This window comes from Neoarius graeffei, chromosome 16, assembly GCF_027579695.1.
Source record: "Neoarius graeffei isolate fNeoGra1 chromosome 16, fNeoGra1.pri, whole genome shotgun sequence".
Taxonomy (NCBI): Eukaryota; Metazoa; Chordata; class Actinopteri; order Siluriformes; family Ariidae; genus Neoarius; species Neoarius graeffei.
The window spans coordinates 6,359,198-6,375,764 of NC_083584.1; the positions used below are offsets into that span (position 1 = coordinate 6,359,198).

General features: G+C 43.9%; 1 protein-coding gene across 1 annotated transcript in view; it reads left to right on the forward strand.

Annotated features, from left to right (window-relative positions):
• Positions 1-220: 220 nt before the first annotated feature.
• rims2b (regulating synaptic membrane exocytosis 2b) overlaps positions 221-16,567 on the forward strand; it is a 242,987-nt gene continuing 226,640 nt past the window's right edge. Inside the window, exons 1-3 of the mRNA XM_060942429.1 lie at positions 221-278; positions 642-757; positions 16,296-16,334. Of these exons, the coding sequence (XP_060798412.1) occupies positions 642-757; positions 16,296-16,334 (155 nt within the window). The 5' untranslated portion in view covers positions 221-278. The remainder of the gene's footprint in view (positions 279-641; positions 758-16,295; positions 16,335-16,567) is intronic.

Consider the following 16,567-nt stretch of genomic DNA (forward strand, 5'->3'; position numbering starts at 1 on the left):
GGGAAATAAAGATATCACCCAGGAGGAGATGAGAGAAAAGAGGAGGTGATAAAGGAAGGAGAATAAAAAACAAGAGGGAAGAAGGAAGGAAAAAAGGAGGAGGGCGCAAAGAATAAATAATAAAGGAAAATTTAAAAAAGGCCTCGGGATTTATATGAATGTTGTGTTTCTTCTGGGGTTTTTTTTTCTGGATGAACCTGAGAGCGGTGTTTGCTCAGGACAGCTGGAGAAATGGGTTAGACTGGGATTAGTCCTGATGTGGAGCTAAAGGAAGAAAGGTAAGGGGTTGATTTGTTTTTGCATTCATGAGCGTGTTGATACTCACCCCACACACACACACACACACACACACACACACACAGTTCAAAAGCAGTGCTGTGCAGGTGTTCGGTTTAAATAGTGCTATAATGGTGCCTTTAGGAAGCGTGTGCACGTGATGATGAAGATGATGATAATAAAGATGATGATGATGATGATGATGTCCATGCGCTGCATTGCATTTCTCTGCAGAGCCTCACGCTTTCATCACACACTTCTCTGAAGGAATGATGAGGTTATATCTGTGTTTCTGACATGTTTAAGCCCCGTGTGTGTGTGTGTGTGTGTGTGTGTGTGTGTGTGTGTGTGTGTGTGTGTGAAAGATGTCAGCTCCAGAGATGCCGGACCTGAGCCACCTGACCGAGGAGGAGAGGAAGATCATCCTCTCGGTCATGGATCGGCAGAAGAAAGAAGAAGAGAAGGAGCAGTCCATGCTGAAGTGAGTGAGTGTGTGTGTGTGTGTGTGTGTGTGTGTGGTCTCTTTAAAACGTTATTTTTAGAGCTGGGAAACCCAACACCGCAGCTTGCCGGGGCTGAGAGAGAGAGAAAGAGAGAGAGAGAGAGAGTATCTCGGTGTAAACACTTGCACAAGACATGCACACTGGAGCTCCTTCATTTATTTATTCCCTCACTAATGACTCCATAACGTGCATGTTATTGCACTGTGTGTGTGTGTGTGTGAGAGAGAGAGAGCTGGTCGCACGGATCAGGGCTGCCTCAGGGTTTGATCTTTGCTCAGCTCGGCTCTGAGCGCCATCTTCCTTTTCTCTCATCACTCATGTTTCTGATGGTTTCATTAAATCAGTCATTACACACACGCGCACACACACACACACACACACTGATAGTTCGTGGTTTTAGTAGCCTCTGTGCCGGTGTGGTCCTTCCTTCCTTCTGTGTGTGTGTGGTTTTCATTTTCAGCACCACGGCGCTGTTCGCTCACAATGGGCTCCGTCCCAAACAGTTCTGTGTTCCAGGTTTAGGGTCCTGATGCAGGGTGTAGAGGGAGATTCATTCATGTTAAATGCGATGCATTTTTCTCGAGAGGCTGCAGCTGAGTCACTAATGACCTCCTGTTTGACATCTCACTCTGTAGCAGGTCGAAGCCCGCAGTGTCACTCCTGTTATCTTTCCAAATATGCACGACCTAAACCAGAAATATCTCATCTCATCTCATCTCATTATCTCTAGCCGCTTTATCCTGTTCTACAGGGTCGCAGGCAAGCTGGAGCCTATCCCAGCTGACTACGGGTGAAAGGCGGGGTACACCCTGGACAAGTCGCCAGGTCATCACAGGGCTGACACATAGACACAGACAACCATTCACATTCACACCTACGCTCAATTTAGAGTCACCAGTTAACCTAACCTGCATGTCTTTGGACTGTGGGGGAAACCGGAGCACCCGGAGGAAACCCACGCGGACACGGGGAGAACATGCAAACTCCGCACAGAAAGGCCCTCGCCGGCCACGGGGCTCGAACCTGGACCTTCTTGCTGTGAGGTGGCAGCGCTAACCACTACACCACTGTGCCGCCAACCAGAAATATATATAATTTTAAATTAAATATGATCCAGTGGTGCAGTGGTTATTACTGTTGTCTCACAGCAAGAGGTTCTGGATCAAACCTCACGGTCGACTGAGTCTTTCTGTGTTCACAGGAAATTTGCCTGAATAAAATTTACACAAGGGTGGCATGGTGGTGTAGTGGTTAGCGCTGTCGCCTCACAGCAAGATGGTCCTGGGTTCGAGCCCCGTGGCCGGCGAGGGCCTTTCTGTGCGGAGTTTGCATGTTCTCCCCGTGTCCGCGTGGGTTTCCTCCGGGTGCTCCGGTTTCCCCCACAGTCCAAAGACATGCAGGTTAGGTTAACTGGTGACTCTAAATTGACCGTAGGTGTGAATGTGAGTGTGAATGGTTGTCTGTCTCTGGTTGTTTGCACTGTGATGATCTGGCGACTTGTCCAGGGTGTACCCCGCCTCTCACCCGTAGTCAGCTGGAATAGGCTCCAGCTCTCCCGCGACCCTGTAGAACAAGATAAGCGGCTACAAATAATGGATGGAAAATTTACACAAATTGAAGAAAATTTTACTGTACGCCAGATAATATTTGGTCTCTTTCTAAAAAGAGTAAAAGTTAATCTTTTGATAGAGCTGCTTTTCCAGAGCCAATTCTCCTCAATTCAGTGTTGATATTTAACTCACACAGCTGCAGAGTGATGAAATATTGCCGTGTTTTGTGATTGGTACGGCCGTGTGAGCTCCTGCATCGCTGGCGCTTTGGTTTACTCTTTGTAGTGGTATCTGACTCTATTCAGTGTGTCTTGAAATGAATTCTTGTACTGCTTTACTCAGTTCAGAGCCACAATCAACTCTGTTACACAATTACTCTGTAATTTTGCTCCAACTCCAAACTTTACTCTCTAAACTCAAAACACAGCAAAATTAAAGTGACGCACGTCGATGTGCTGGTTCAGGAATCATTTAATCCACTCCCCTTTCTGAACTGTTTGAGCTGATACCCATCCCCATAGCTGATACGCATCATCTTGTTTCACTGCATTTTATTTCCTAATGGATGTGTGGCGTCATAACCACGTATTAGTCCGTTTACAAACTGCTCGCTTGGCAGCCAATTCGGAAAAGTCACAGGAGGTCATGCGCAGGTCAGAGGTCACGACCGCAAAGCCACAGCAAACATGGCGGATCGCCAAGATCAAACAAAGACTCCTAAATCGAGATAAGAACCAATGATTTTAAGGAAGTATCTGACATCATCAGAGGCAAAACGCTTCAGAAAAGAGAGAAAATACAGCAGATGAGCCGTTTCGGTACCCAAGTGTAAACATTAGCACGTGGTGTTTTTCCAGCTCACAGGCACGAAGCAGCAGGCAATACAGCATGGGATTCAAGTACCTAAGGATTATTCTAGCTCCACAGGGTACTAGTCATCTTTTTAATACATCGACTCATGTCACTTTAAAGCTAGACGGCCTTTCGATTTCATAAAATCAGTGAAATTTAGTTCCCTCTGAAATGTGGTGATTGTGATATCTGTTTATTTCTGTAATATCTCATAAAATATCAGGCCATTCTGTGGCTGGGAAGTTATTTAATTTGAGGGGATTAAAGCAAATAATGCGCATGAAATCACTCGCTTCACGCAGTCAAGCAGACAGAGGAAGTCCGTGTGCGCATGCGCAGGTTTACCTTCTTCTTCTTCTTTTGGGTTTTACGGCAGCTGGCATCCACAGTGTTGCATTACTGCCATCTACAGGTTTCCCTTTGAGCGTGCACTGACAGTTCCATCATTCTGTCGCTAAACGAACAGCTGATCACACCGAGGTGCTCGCTGAGCGCCCATATTTATTAGTTTGGTCCTGCGTTTCCTTTCCTTCGTATAGAACATAACGTCTTTTCTTCTCGCTTTCTTTCCGTTACTGTAGTTGCTCTTTCACGTTTCATTCGCACACTCACGTCCTCCATTTTTCTCTCCTGTTTCAAATTTGTATCCCACAATGCCTTGCGTGAACGGGGAAAGCCCACCACATGATGCATGACGTAGTATCTTGAATTGGGTCATGGTGAAGCAGGAAGAAATAGCAGAGAATTTAGGGCCATGTGGAGATAAATTCATTAATTGTTCTATTAAAAAAAAAGTCAAATAAAATTGGAAGTCTGTGATTTGAATTCAGTAGCTTTTGGTCCACTAAAGAAAAATAATTGGGTGTCTGGAAAATTCTTTTTATGACCTACACTTGAAAAATCTGAAAGGCAGTCCAGCTTTAGCTATTTTTGTGGAAAATACTTTTAACTCTGGAGAAATTATTCAGTCCTTTTTCCTGTGTGGGTTTCCTCTGGGTCTCTGGTTTCCTCCAACAGTCCAAAGACACGAGGTTTAGATCAACTGGCTACTCGAAATTAAGATCCCCTAAGTGTGAGTGTGAATGATGTCTGTCTGTCTGTCTGTCTGTCTGTCTGTTTGTCTGTCTGTCTGTCTGTCTGTCTCTTTGTGTAGCCCTGTGGCAGACTGGCGCCCTGTCCAGGGTGAACCTCATCTCTCACTCAGTGTCAGCTGGGATTGGCTCCGGCCCATAGAAAATGAGTGAATGAAAACAGAACCTTCCACTTTGTCTGGAGAAACACTGGTCATGCTGTGAAAATTCCACATGCAGACACTCATCTGAGTTTCCAAACCTGTCACTGCTTAACTCTTGAATATTTTCTATCATTAAAAAGTTTATAATCTCTGCTTTCCACAGAAATGTATCTGGTTAAGATCTGTTCAGTACTTTGGGAGGAACGGCAGGTTGAAGTCGGTACAACAGAGTAAAAACTCTGCTCGCGGGACGTCGGGAAACTGCTGGTGCTTTTCTTTTAGAGTCATGGGAAAGCCGCTCTCTCTCGCTCTCTCTCTTTCTCTCTCCTGATCGGTTTCCCACTGGATTACTCGTCAATATCAATCAGATCACTTTTATAGGGATGTTCTCTCGCTCTCACTGTTTCTGATGAAGGATTCAGCAACATTTTCCCTCTGCTAGTTTTGATGTTCTGATTCACGGGAGACTTTGAAGTGAGTGTTCGTAGCTTTACCTACTTATTTTTTCAAATCAAACTGATTCCTGTAAATAAATAGCTATTTTAGAATATAACTGGAGTTGTTTTGATGAAAAATATTGAGATCTTCGTGGTCGGAATGAGATTTTTAAAACCCGGAAGTCAGAAATGTCAGAAGTGTCAGTTTCGGTTGAGTTAATGTGAATTGTTTATTGGATGTGGATCAGACAGTTTTTTCGAGGTTTGCCTTGAAAGCTGTGAATATTAATCAGAATAATTGTTTATATTCTTTCATATAAACACTAGTCGGCCCTACTGAGAAGTACAAAGGCCTACAAAGCACAAAGAGGGGATTAGAAATAATCTTTTATTCCTTTTTTATTGAGTGTAATGATTTGTTTTTACCTAATTAGTATAATTAATACTGATTAAATGATAATTTGCATAAATTGTTTTTACTAATTTTTTAGACTTTGTATTCAGTATACAACCATCTATGTGCTGCCAATTTCCATGCAAATATCGTGAAAAATAGAAAGGTTATGAAGAAAAATCATTTGATCTCATTAGTTAATGAGGCCCATTTTGGACCATGTGACCCTCAGACAGAATATTACGGCCGTTTAATAAAAATTAAGCCGTTTCTTCAATCTTTGATTTGTAATATCTCAAGAATGGATAAACCTATTTTAAAAGGATGTTGTTCTGCATTTAATTCTGAATTCAGTGAGAGCAGTTTGGATCGAATTTGAATTTTCACCTGATATGCTGACGGACAGTTCCTCATGGTTCCGTGGTTTTGGAACGGACACATACGGGCGTGATTGACAGCTGTCCGCATACTTTTGGTCATATAGTGTAGTTTTGAAGGCTAAGCTTCTGAACTGAAATAGAGTTCGTTACTCAGCGTTTAAACATGAAAAACTCGCTGATTTGTTGATTCGGTTTATTTCTGCTGATAATCAGCGCTGTTTATCGTCTTGAAGAACAGAGTGAGTCTGTAATCTCATGAACGCTTTTGTATGACATTTTTTCACACTTTAACCCTCGATCTTGTGCCTCATGGTGAAATTGAACCTGAAAGTTGTAACGCTGACCTCAAATCAGAGACACGAACCAGCAGCAGCTGCGGGACTCGAGCTTTTCTGCCACCACGTACCTGGCAATCACTCAGTCTGGCTCGAAAACACACACACACACACACACACACACACTAGCACTATGACACACACTCACACCCTCACACACACTTCACAGGCTCGTTGGCACAGAAACAGGAGGTTCAACAGGTTCACAGCTCCAGAGTACACAGTGTGTGATTGAGAGCCAACAGAGAGAGCAAGCGGCTGTCATTAACCATGAGGAGGAACGAAGGAAAGCAGCATTTCAGCACGTTTTCCCAATCCTGAAATATCAAAACATGATAAGCAGCGTGTTAAACCATCATGAACTAACCAGAATTATCGTTCATCTCTTTATCAGTTTGCACCAAAACTTTAAACTCGGTTTAATACGAACTGTTTAAAACAAATCTAAACCATCATTTCATCACAAACAGTTTTACTTTATGAACTAATCATCAATTTAATTTAAATTTCACTCTGAGGATTTGTTATACAGTGCCTTGCAAAAGTATTCATCCCCCTTGGTGTTTGTCCTGTTCTGTTGCAATACAAGCTGGAATTAAAGTGGATTTTTGGAGGGTGAGCACCATTTGATTTACACAACATGCCGACCACTTTAAAGGGGCACATTGTTGTTTTATTGTGACACAAACAATAATTAAGATGAAAAAACAGAAATCTGGAGTGTGCATAGGTATGCACCCCCCAGTGTCAATACTTTGTAGAGCCACCTTTTGCTACAATTCCAGCTGCAAGTCTCTTGGGGTGTGTCTCTATTAGCTTAGCACATCTAGTCACTGGGATTTTTGCCCATTCCTCAAGGCAAAACTGCTCCAACTCCTTCAAGTTAGATGGGTTGTGTTGGTGTACAGCAATCTTCAAGTTATGCCACAGATTCTCAATTGGATTGAGCTCTGGGCTTTGATTAGGCCATTCCAAGACATTTAAATGTTTCCCTTTAAACCAGTCCAGCGTAGCTTTAGCAGTATGTTTAGGGTCATTGTCCTGCTGGAACGTGAACCTTCGTCCCAGTCTCAAACCTCTGGCCGACTTGAACAGGTTTTCCTCCAGACTTGCCCTGTATTTAGTGTCATCCATCTTTCCTTCAGTCCTGACCAGCTTTCCTGTCCCTGCAGATGAAAAACATCCCCACAGCATGATGCTGCCACCACCATGCTTCACTGTAGGAATGGTGTTCTCAGGATGTTGGGTTCGCGCCACACATGGCGTTTCCCATGATGACCAAAAAGATCAATTTTAGTCTCATTTGAGCAGAGAATCTTCTTCCATGTGTTTGGGGAGTCTGCCACATGCTGTTGGGCAAACTCCAAACGTGTTTTCTTAAGCGATGACTTTTTTCTGGCCACTCTTCCATAAAGCCCCGCCCACTCTGTGGAGTGTACGGCTTAAAAAGTGGTCCTATGGACAGATACTCCCATCTCCGCTGTGGATCTTTGCAGCTCCTTCAGTGTTCTCTTTGATGTCTTTGTTGCATCTCTGATTAATGCCCCCCTTGTCCAGTTTGTGAGTTTTGGTGGGTGGGGCCTTCTCTTGTCAGGTTTGTAGTGGTGCCATATTCTTTCCATTTTGCTATAATGGATTTAATGGAGCTCTGTGGGATATTCAAAGTTTGGGATTTTTTTTTTATAACCCAACCCTGATCTATACTTCTCCACAACTTTGTCTCTGACCTGTTTGGAGGCTCCTTGGTTTTCATGTTGCTTGCTTAGTCGTGTTGCAGAGTCGGGGTCCTTCCAGAACAGGTGGATTTATACAGACATCATGTGACCGATCATGTGACACTTTGATTGCACACAGGTGGATCTTAATCAACTAATTATGCGACTTATGAAGTGAATTGGCTGGAGCAGCTTTTATTTAGGGGTTTCATACGAAAGGGGGTGAATACTTATGCACACTCCAGATTTCTGTTTTTCATCTTAATTATTGTTTGTATCACAATAAAACAACAATGTGCACCTTTAAAGTGGTCGGCATGTTGTGTAAATCAAATGGTGCTCACCCTCCAAAAATCCATTTTAATTCCAGCTTGTAACGTGACAAAACAGGACAAACACCAAGGGGGTGAATACTTTCGCAAGATACTGTAGCTGATTGTCTGAAAGGGAATCTTGGTTTAGATTTAGATTTAGTGTCACGTCTGAGTCCACACAGGGATAAAAATGATGAAAGGCGAGCAAAATTCTTAAACTGCAACAACATTTCCAACAACAAAGCAGCCTGAAAAAATAAAAATAGAAGTAAAGGGAAATTAAAATATTAAAATACACCCCCACCGGCCACTTTAATAGGAACTTGCTGTTGAGTCTAAGATCCCTGTTCTTGGCTGCAGGAGCGGAACCCAATGTATTCTTCTATTTTTCTGTTGCATGCTGAGATGCTTTTCTGCTCACCACGGTTGTAAAGAGTGATTATATGAGTTACTATATCCTTCCTGGCAAAAAAGCTCGAACCAATCTGGGGTAAGTTTCCTGAAAGCCTCTTAAGGCCAAGAGAGCCTTAAGTTACCTCTTAAGATCCATCGTCATGCTAACATGGTTTTCCCGAACAACATCGTAGCTTTAGTTTGCTTGGAATTTATGAGAGACCTGGAGCATTCGTTCAAAACAAAGAGCGACTTCCTCACAGACTGCGCTGCGCCTCCCAGGGACTCTCACTCCCAGTCAGCGGGGGAAACTGGTGCTGAATCTGCTGCCAGGGTTCAATTATTTTTCTTGTACATTGAGTTAATTATTAAAATAAATATACGAAAAACATTATGAACATATTTCAGCATGTTATGGAAAGGGCGTCACGGTGGTGTAGTGGTTAGCGCTGTCGCCTCACAGCAAGAAGGTCCGGGTTCGAGCCCCGTGGCCGGCGAGGGCCTTTCTGTGTGGAGTTTGCATGTTCTCCCCGTGTCCGCGTGGGTTTCCTCCGGGTGCTCCGGTTTCCCCCACAGTCCAAAGACATGCAGGTTAGGTTAACTGGTGACTCTAAATTGAGCGTAGGTGTGAATGTGAGTGTGAATGGTTGTCTGTGTCTATGTGTCAGCCCTGTGATGACCTGGCGACTTGTCCAGGGTGAACCCCGCCTTTCGCCCGTAGTCAGCTGGGATAAGCTCCAGCTCGCCTGCGACCCTGTAGAACAGGATAAAGCGGCTACAGATAATGGATGTATGTATGTTATGGAATTACGTACATATATCAGAATGTCATATTGATATCACCACATTTTAATCAAATTTAACTCCATTAGGTGAGTGATTAACTAATTTATTTAGTGTCATACATGAGACACATTTCTGCACCTCTAACGTTTTTGTGTGTGTGTGTGTGTGTGTGTGTGTGTGTGTGTGTGTGTGTGTGTGTGTGTGTGTGCAAAAGAGAGCAAGAGAGGGAGCGAGAGAGAGAGCGAGTGAGAGAGAGAAAGGGGGAGAAAGGGAGAGAGCGAGAGAGAAAAGGGAGAGCGAGAGAGAGCGAGTAAGAAAGAAAGAGAGAGAGAGAGAGCGAGTGAGAGAGAGTGAGAGAGAGAGAAAGAGGGAGCAAGAGAGAGAGATAAAGAGGGAGCAAGAGAGAGAAAGGGGGAGAGAGAGAGCGAGTGAGAAAGAGCGAGCAAGTGAGAGAGTGAGAGAGAAAGAAAGGGGGAGAGCAAGAGAGAGCGAGAGAGAGAGAAAGGGGGAGAGAGAAAGCAAGAGAGAGAGAGAGAAAGGGGGAGAGAGAAAGAGGGAGCGAGAGAGAGCAAGAGAGAGAAAGGGGGAGAGAGTGAGTGAGGGAGGGAAAGAGTGAGAGGGAAAGAGAAACAGAGAGCAAGTGAGAAAGAGAGAGAGGTTTTGATCTGTGTGTACTTAAGAAAGTTGAATTGACCTGATATAAATATAAATATAAAAGCAGTGAAGTGAGCAGCAGGGGGCGACACTGAGCTCATTATTGAGCTTATTATTTGTTTATTCTTTCATGTGAATGTTTTGCTCATTTAATTAAAAACATCCTTGGAATAAAAAAAAAAAAATTGCCCCAAAACGTAAAATAGTGACATTAATTAATTACCACATAATAAACGTCATGCTTCCAGATGATCCTCTGTATTATCTTATTTTAAACATTTTATATTTCATTAGATTTTGGTTAAAAGTGAATGCCATCTGACCTTATCAACTGGATTTAGCAGCTACTAATGCCTTCAGCAACTACTAATGTCTATATCGGGAACGCGAACTGCAAAGACGCTCTTCATCCTGTTGCTCTTTACACGCCTTCTTACGAGTGAGTTCAGGAAAACCACGCACAGAGACAACGCACGCTGCTTCAGAGTCTCAACTCGCTCTGTAGCCCTAAAGGGCAACGCTATGGGGAAACCCACCCCGGAACATTTTCTGATCTCTGCCCCTCTCTGATCAACAAGGCGTTTGTTTCCACCCACAGAACTGTCGCTCACTCACTCGGCGTTTGTTTTTTGTTTTCGGCACCATTCTGTGTAAACTCTACAGACTGCTGTGTGTGAAAACCCCAGGAGGAGATCAGCAGCTTCTGAAATACTCAAACCTCACACTCATCTGGCTCAAACCAGCACCCATACCACAGTGAGAGAAAGAAAGTCACACTGTGAGATCACAATTTTTCCCGCTCTGATGTTTGAACATCGTGAACATTAACTGAAGCTCTGGATTTGTATCTGCGGGATTTGATGCGTGGAGCGACCGGCTGATTAGAGACCTGCAGAAAACAGCAGGTGGATGGATGGGTGTTCCTAATAAAGTGTCGAGTGAGTGTATTTTGTGTAACAGAATATAAAGCAAATAGATATTCCACTCAGTAGACTCAGCTGTACACCACAGCGCTGCGGCGTTCTGGACTCTGATTGGTCAGAAGGTGTTGATTAATTCTCTGGAGCAGCAGCTCTGACAGTAGTGCAGGTTTATATGAATAAATTAATGCCTTTGTTCTGATGCGTTATCGTTTCTATGGTAACGGCTCATTCACAAGGACTCGGACAGCAGACAGGATGTGCTACAGAACCGTTTGTGGGAGGAGTCTCCGGTGTCAGCGCTGTAACTGTCGGAGTAAAAGGTTCCCACTTCATCACACCGTTCTGTCGTTGATTAGTTTCTTCTAACATCATGACACCGAGTATTTTATTCTTTAGCCATCCATCAGAGAGCGCAGTGCTGAACAGATTACAAACTCAAACTGACTGAGTAAATAAGGACATTGTGCAAAGCATTCTGGGAAATCGGCTCACCGAACATCCGAACTTTCTGATTTTGGTGATTTAGTGAATGATAAACTCTGCGCTTTTCCGCGGAGATTCCGTCGTTCCACTCGCTCCGTGCGGTTGAATGGATTGTGCCGTGGACGGCGTGTTGTTTAGGCCTAATTATTCCTCTCAGATCCTATTAGCGTGATGGAATTAGCCGAGCGCTAAGCTGCAGCGACAGATCAGGAGATGTGATGGCGCTGAAAGCTCAGCTGTCATGGTGTCGACCTGCTGCTCGGAAACAACACTCAGTCTGAGGCAGAGCTTTACATTCTGGGTTCTCAGTATCAGAGAGACACACACACACAGACAGGGAGACACACACACAGACAGGGAGACACACACACAGACAGGGAGACACACACACAGACAGGGAGAGAGACACAGACACAGACAGGGAGAGGGAGAGACACACACATACACAGACAGGGAGACACACACACAGACAGGGAGAGAGACACACAGACAGGGAGACATACACACACAGAGACAGGGAGAGAGAGACACACACACACACACACACAGGGAGAGAGATATACACACGGAGAGAGACACACACACACAGACAGACACACAGACACACACACAGAGACAGGGAGAGAGAGACACACACAGAGACAGGGAGAGAGAGACACACACACACAGGGAGAGACACACACACACACACACACACACACACACACACAGACAGGGAGACACACACACACAGACAGGGAGAGAGAGACACACACACACAGGGAGAGACACACACACACACACACACACACACACACACACACACAGACAGGGAGACACACACACAGACAGGGAGAGAGAGACACACACAGAGACAGGGAGAGAGAGACACACACACACAGGGAGAGAGACACACACACACACACACACACACACACAGACAGGGAGACACACACACAGAGACAGGGAGAGAGACACACACAGACACACACACACAGGGAGAGAGACACACACAGACACACACACACAGACACACACACAGAGACAGGGAGAGAGACACACACACACACAGGGAGAGAGAGAGCACACACACACACACACACACACACACACACACACACACACACACACACACACACACACAGACAGGGAGACACACACACAGAGACAGGGAGAGAGACACACACACACACAGGGAGAGAGAGAGCACACACACACACACACACACACACACACACAGGGAGAGACACACACACACACACACACACACAGACAGGGAGACACACACACAGAGACAGGGAGAGAGACACACACAGACACACACACACACACACACACACACACACACACACAGGGAGAGAGACACACACAGACACACACACAGACACACACACACGGAGAGAGACACACACACACAGACAGGGAGACACACACACACACAGACAGGGAGAGAGAGACACACACAGACACACACACACAGGGAGAGAGAGTGACACACACACACACACACACACACACACACACACACACACACACACACACACACACAGGGAGAGAGAGTGACACACACACACACACACACAGACAGGGAGAGAGAGAGATGGAGAGAGACACAGAGAGAGAGAGAGAGACAGAGAGAGACACAGAGAGAGAGAGAGCGAGAGAGACAGACAGACAGAGATGAGAGAGAGAGAGACTGAGAGAGAGACAGACAGAGAGAGAGATGAGAGAGACAGAGAGACAGAGAGAGATGAGAGAGAGAGAGATAGGTGGAAAGAGAGAGACAGACAGAGAGAGAGATGAGAGAGAGAGAGACAGACAGACAGAAAAAGATGAGACAGATGGAGAGAGAGACAGACAGACAGAGGGAGAGACAGAGAGATGAGAGAGACAGAGAGAGAGATGAGAGAGAGACAGACAGAGAGAGATGAGAGAGAGAGAGACAGAGAGAGATGAGAGAGAGAGAGAGAGAGAGGTGGAAAGAGAGAGACAGACAGAGAGAGATGAGAGAGAGAGAGACAGGTAGACAGAAAAAGATGAGACAGATGGAGAGAGAGACAGACAGACAGAGAGAGAGAGAGACCGAGAGATGAGAGACAGACAGAGAGAGAGAGAGAGAGAGAGAGAGAATTGTTCTTAAAGCCTGTGCTCCGGTGTGTGATATTTTGCTGTTTGTTCACATCAGGTGACAAATTTCTTGTTGTTTGTCTCTGGTGGGCGTGGCCTGTCCAGAAATGATAGAAATCAGCATAAAGCTCACTGTACAGTTGACACACATCGTTAAGTTTGATTTAAACGCGACGTGCTCGGCTTCGTTCTCAGATCAGATTAGTAAAGCGAGTTAGCTGGACGAGCTGCGTAAACTCACCGGAGGCACCGTCCGTCTTCCTTCCAAGCATTGTTTTTCTCTCTAATGTCTCTCTACCGGAGAAATAAAACCACGGTTAGAAGTTTTTCTTCTGTTATTTATGCGTCTAACAGTAAATGGGAACCAAACGCAGTCGTGAGCAGAGAAACGTCAGAGCGCGCGCTCCGAGGAGTCGTTCGATTTGTATCAAATTGAGAACATTAATGTGTCACTTTGTTGCTGCACAAACTGCACGTAGAAACGTAACGATCACGTCTCAGTTTGTTGTTTATGAGTGTGAACGTAGAATAACACACACACACACACACACACACACTGATGATCAGGAAAACGCAACTCAGTGCCATCGTTAGTGTCGATGCAGCAAATTAAAATCCAGATGAACTAAAATTAAAAACGATTCTAAGGAACAAACAGAGCATGAGGACGTTCTACAGGAATTTTATTCATTAAAAGTCGCTTCCTGTCTTAAAGTAATGATGGACGTCATTTCTCTTTACTTATTTGTTCTGTTCTTGACACAATACTGTATGGATGACTGCAGTTATGGTGTAGAATAGGGCTATTTATTTCTAGTCTAGTGTGTTTATTATTTACTGTTTGATCTCCAGTGCATTAAGAAGCAAGAAACTCGTCCACTAATTACCTTTTGAGGAGACACGCCCGTTAACTGAAACGCGTTCCAGGCGACTCCCTCATGAAGCTGCTTAATATCTTGGTTAAAGACCAATAGTGTGTAACGCATCATCAGGGTAAACGGTGGATACACTGAAGAATCTAAAATATCAAACAGATTGTTCTTTTTAACACATTTTTGTTTACCACATCATTCCAGATACAGTGGTGCTTGAAAGTTTGTGAACCCTTTAGAATTTTCTGTATTTCTGCATAAATATGACCGAAAACGTCATCAGATTTTCACACAAGTCCTAAAAGTAGATAAAGAGAACCCAGTTAAACAAATGAGACAAAAATATTATACTTGGTCATTTATTTATTGAGGAAAATGAGCCAATATTACATGTCTGTGAGTGGCAAAAATATGTGAACCTCTAGGATTAGCAGTTAATTTGAAGGTGAAATTAGAGTCAGGTGTTTTCAATCAATGGGATGACAATCAGGTGTGAGTGGGCACCCTGTTTTATTTAAAGAACAGGGATCAGTCAGATTGTGTACAAATGGAGGAAATTCAAGACCATTGTTACCCTCCCCAGGAGTGGTCGACCAACAAAGATCACTCCAAGAGCAAAGCGTGTAATAGTCAGCGAGGTCACAAAGGACCCCAGGGTAACTTCTAAGCAACTGAAGGCCTCTCTCACATTGGCTAATGTTAATGTTCATGAGTCCACCATCAGGAGAACACTGAACAACAATGGTGTGCGTGGCAGGGTTGCAAGGAGAAAGCCACTGCTCTCCAAAAAGAACATTGCTGCTCATCTGCAGTTTGCTAAAGATCACATGGACAAGCCAGAAGGCTATTGGAAAAATGTTTTGTGGACAGATGAGACCAAAATAGAACTTTTTGGTTTAAATGGGAAGTGTTATGTTTGGAGAAAGGATAGGCTCCAGCTTGCCTGCGACCCTGTAGAACAGGATAAAGCGGCTAGAGATAATGAGATGAGATGAGATGTTTGGAGAAAGGAAAACACTGCATTCCAGCATAAGAACCTTATCCCATCTGTGAAACATGGTGGTGGTAGTATCATGGTTTGGACCTATTTTGCTGCATCTGGGCCAGGACGGCTTGCCATCGTTGATGGAACAATGAATTCTGAATTATACCAGCGAATTCTAAAGGAAAATATCAGGACATCTGTCCATGAACTGAATCTCAAGAGAAGGTGGGTCATGCAGCAAGACAATGACCCTAAGCACACAAGTCATTCTACCAAAGAATGGTTAAAGAAGAATAAAGTTAATGTTTTGGAATGGCCAAGTCAAAGTCCTGACCTTAATCCAATTGAAATGTTGTGGAAGGACCTGAAGCGAGCAGTTCATGTGAGGAAACCCACCAGCATCCCAGAGTTGAAGCTGTTCTGTACGGAGGAACGGGCTAAAATTCCTCCAAGCCGGTGTGCAGGACTGATCAACAGTTACCGCAAACGTTTAGTTGCAGTTATTGCTGCACAAGGGGGTCACACCAGATACTGAACACAAAGGTTCACATACTTTTGCCACTCACAGATATGTAATATTGGATAATTTTCCTCAACGAATAAATGACCAAGTATAATATTTTTGTCTTATTTGTTTAACTGGGTTCTCTTGATCTACTTTTAGGACTTGTGCGAAAATCTGATGTTTTAGGTCATATTTATGCAGAAATATAGAAAATTCTATAGGGTTCACAAATTTTCAAGCACCACTGTATGTTCCAGATGTTATTTCAGAGTGTTGATGGCTTCAGTTTTGTTCTACAGTGTAGAGAACAGTCACAATACCTATTCCAAAAAAAACCTGTGAATGAGTAGAGTAGGGGTGTACAAACTTTTGACTGGTCTGTCTCTTTAATATCAGCAGCAGCAACAATAAGAGCTCAGTCACTTTCTCTCATGATTTAATTTTATTTATGATTTCTGTTTTGTGTTGGTCTTAAGTTCTCATATTTATTCATTTGTATAATTTTGTGTTTATTATTATTATTATTATTATTGCATTTTTATGTTGTCCATCGTTTTGTGTTTTTGTGCGTGCTGAGTTCTATAAAATATCTTTCTAGGCAGTCTCCCAACAAAGGGCCAATATCACAGTTTTCTCAGTAAGTACACAAAATCCTCACTTTCCCAGAATTCCTAGCACTCGCTCAGATACGCCCTCCTTTCTCGTGTGTGTGTGTGTGTGTGTGTGTGTGTGTGTGTGTGAAGAGAATGAAGTATTAAATATGTTTTAAATGCTGTTGTTTGGTTTGTTCTTGTTCGAATGAATTCTGATAATAACTGTATTGTGTCTGAGAGAATGATGTGGTGTGGCAGCTGCATTTTGAGCCACTTT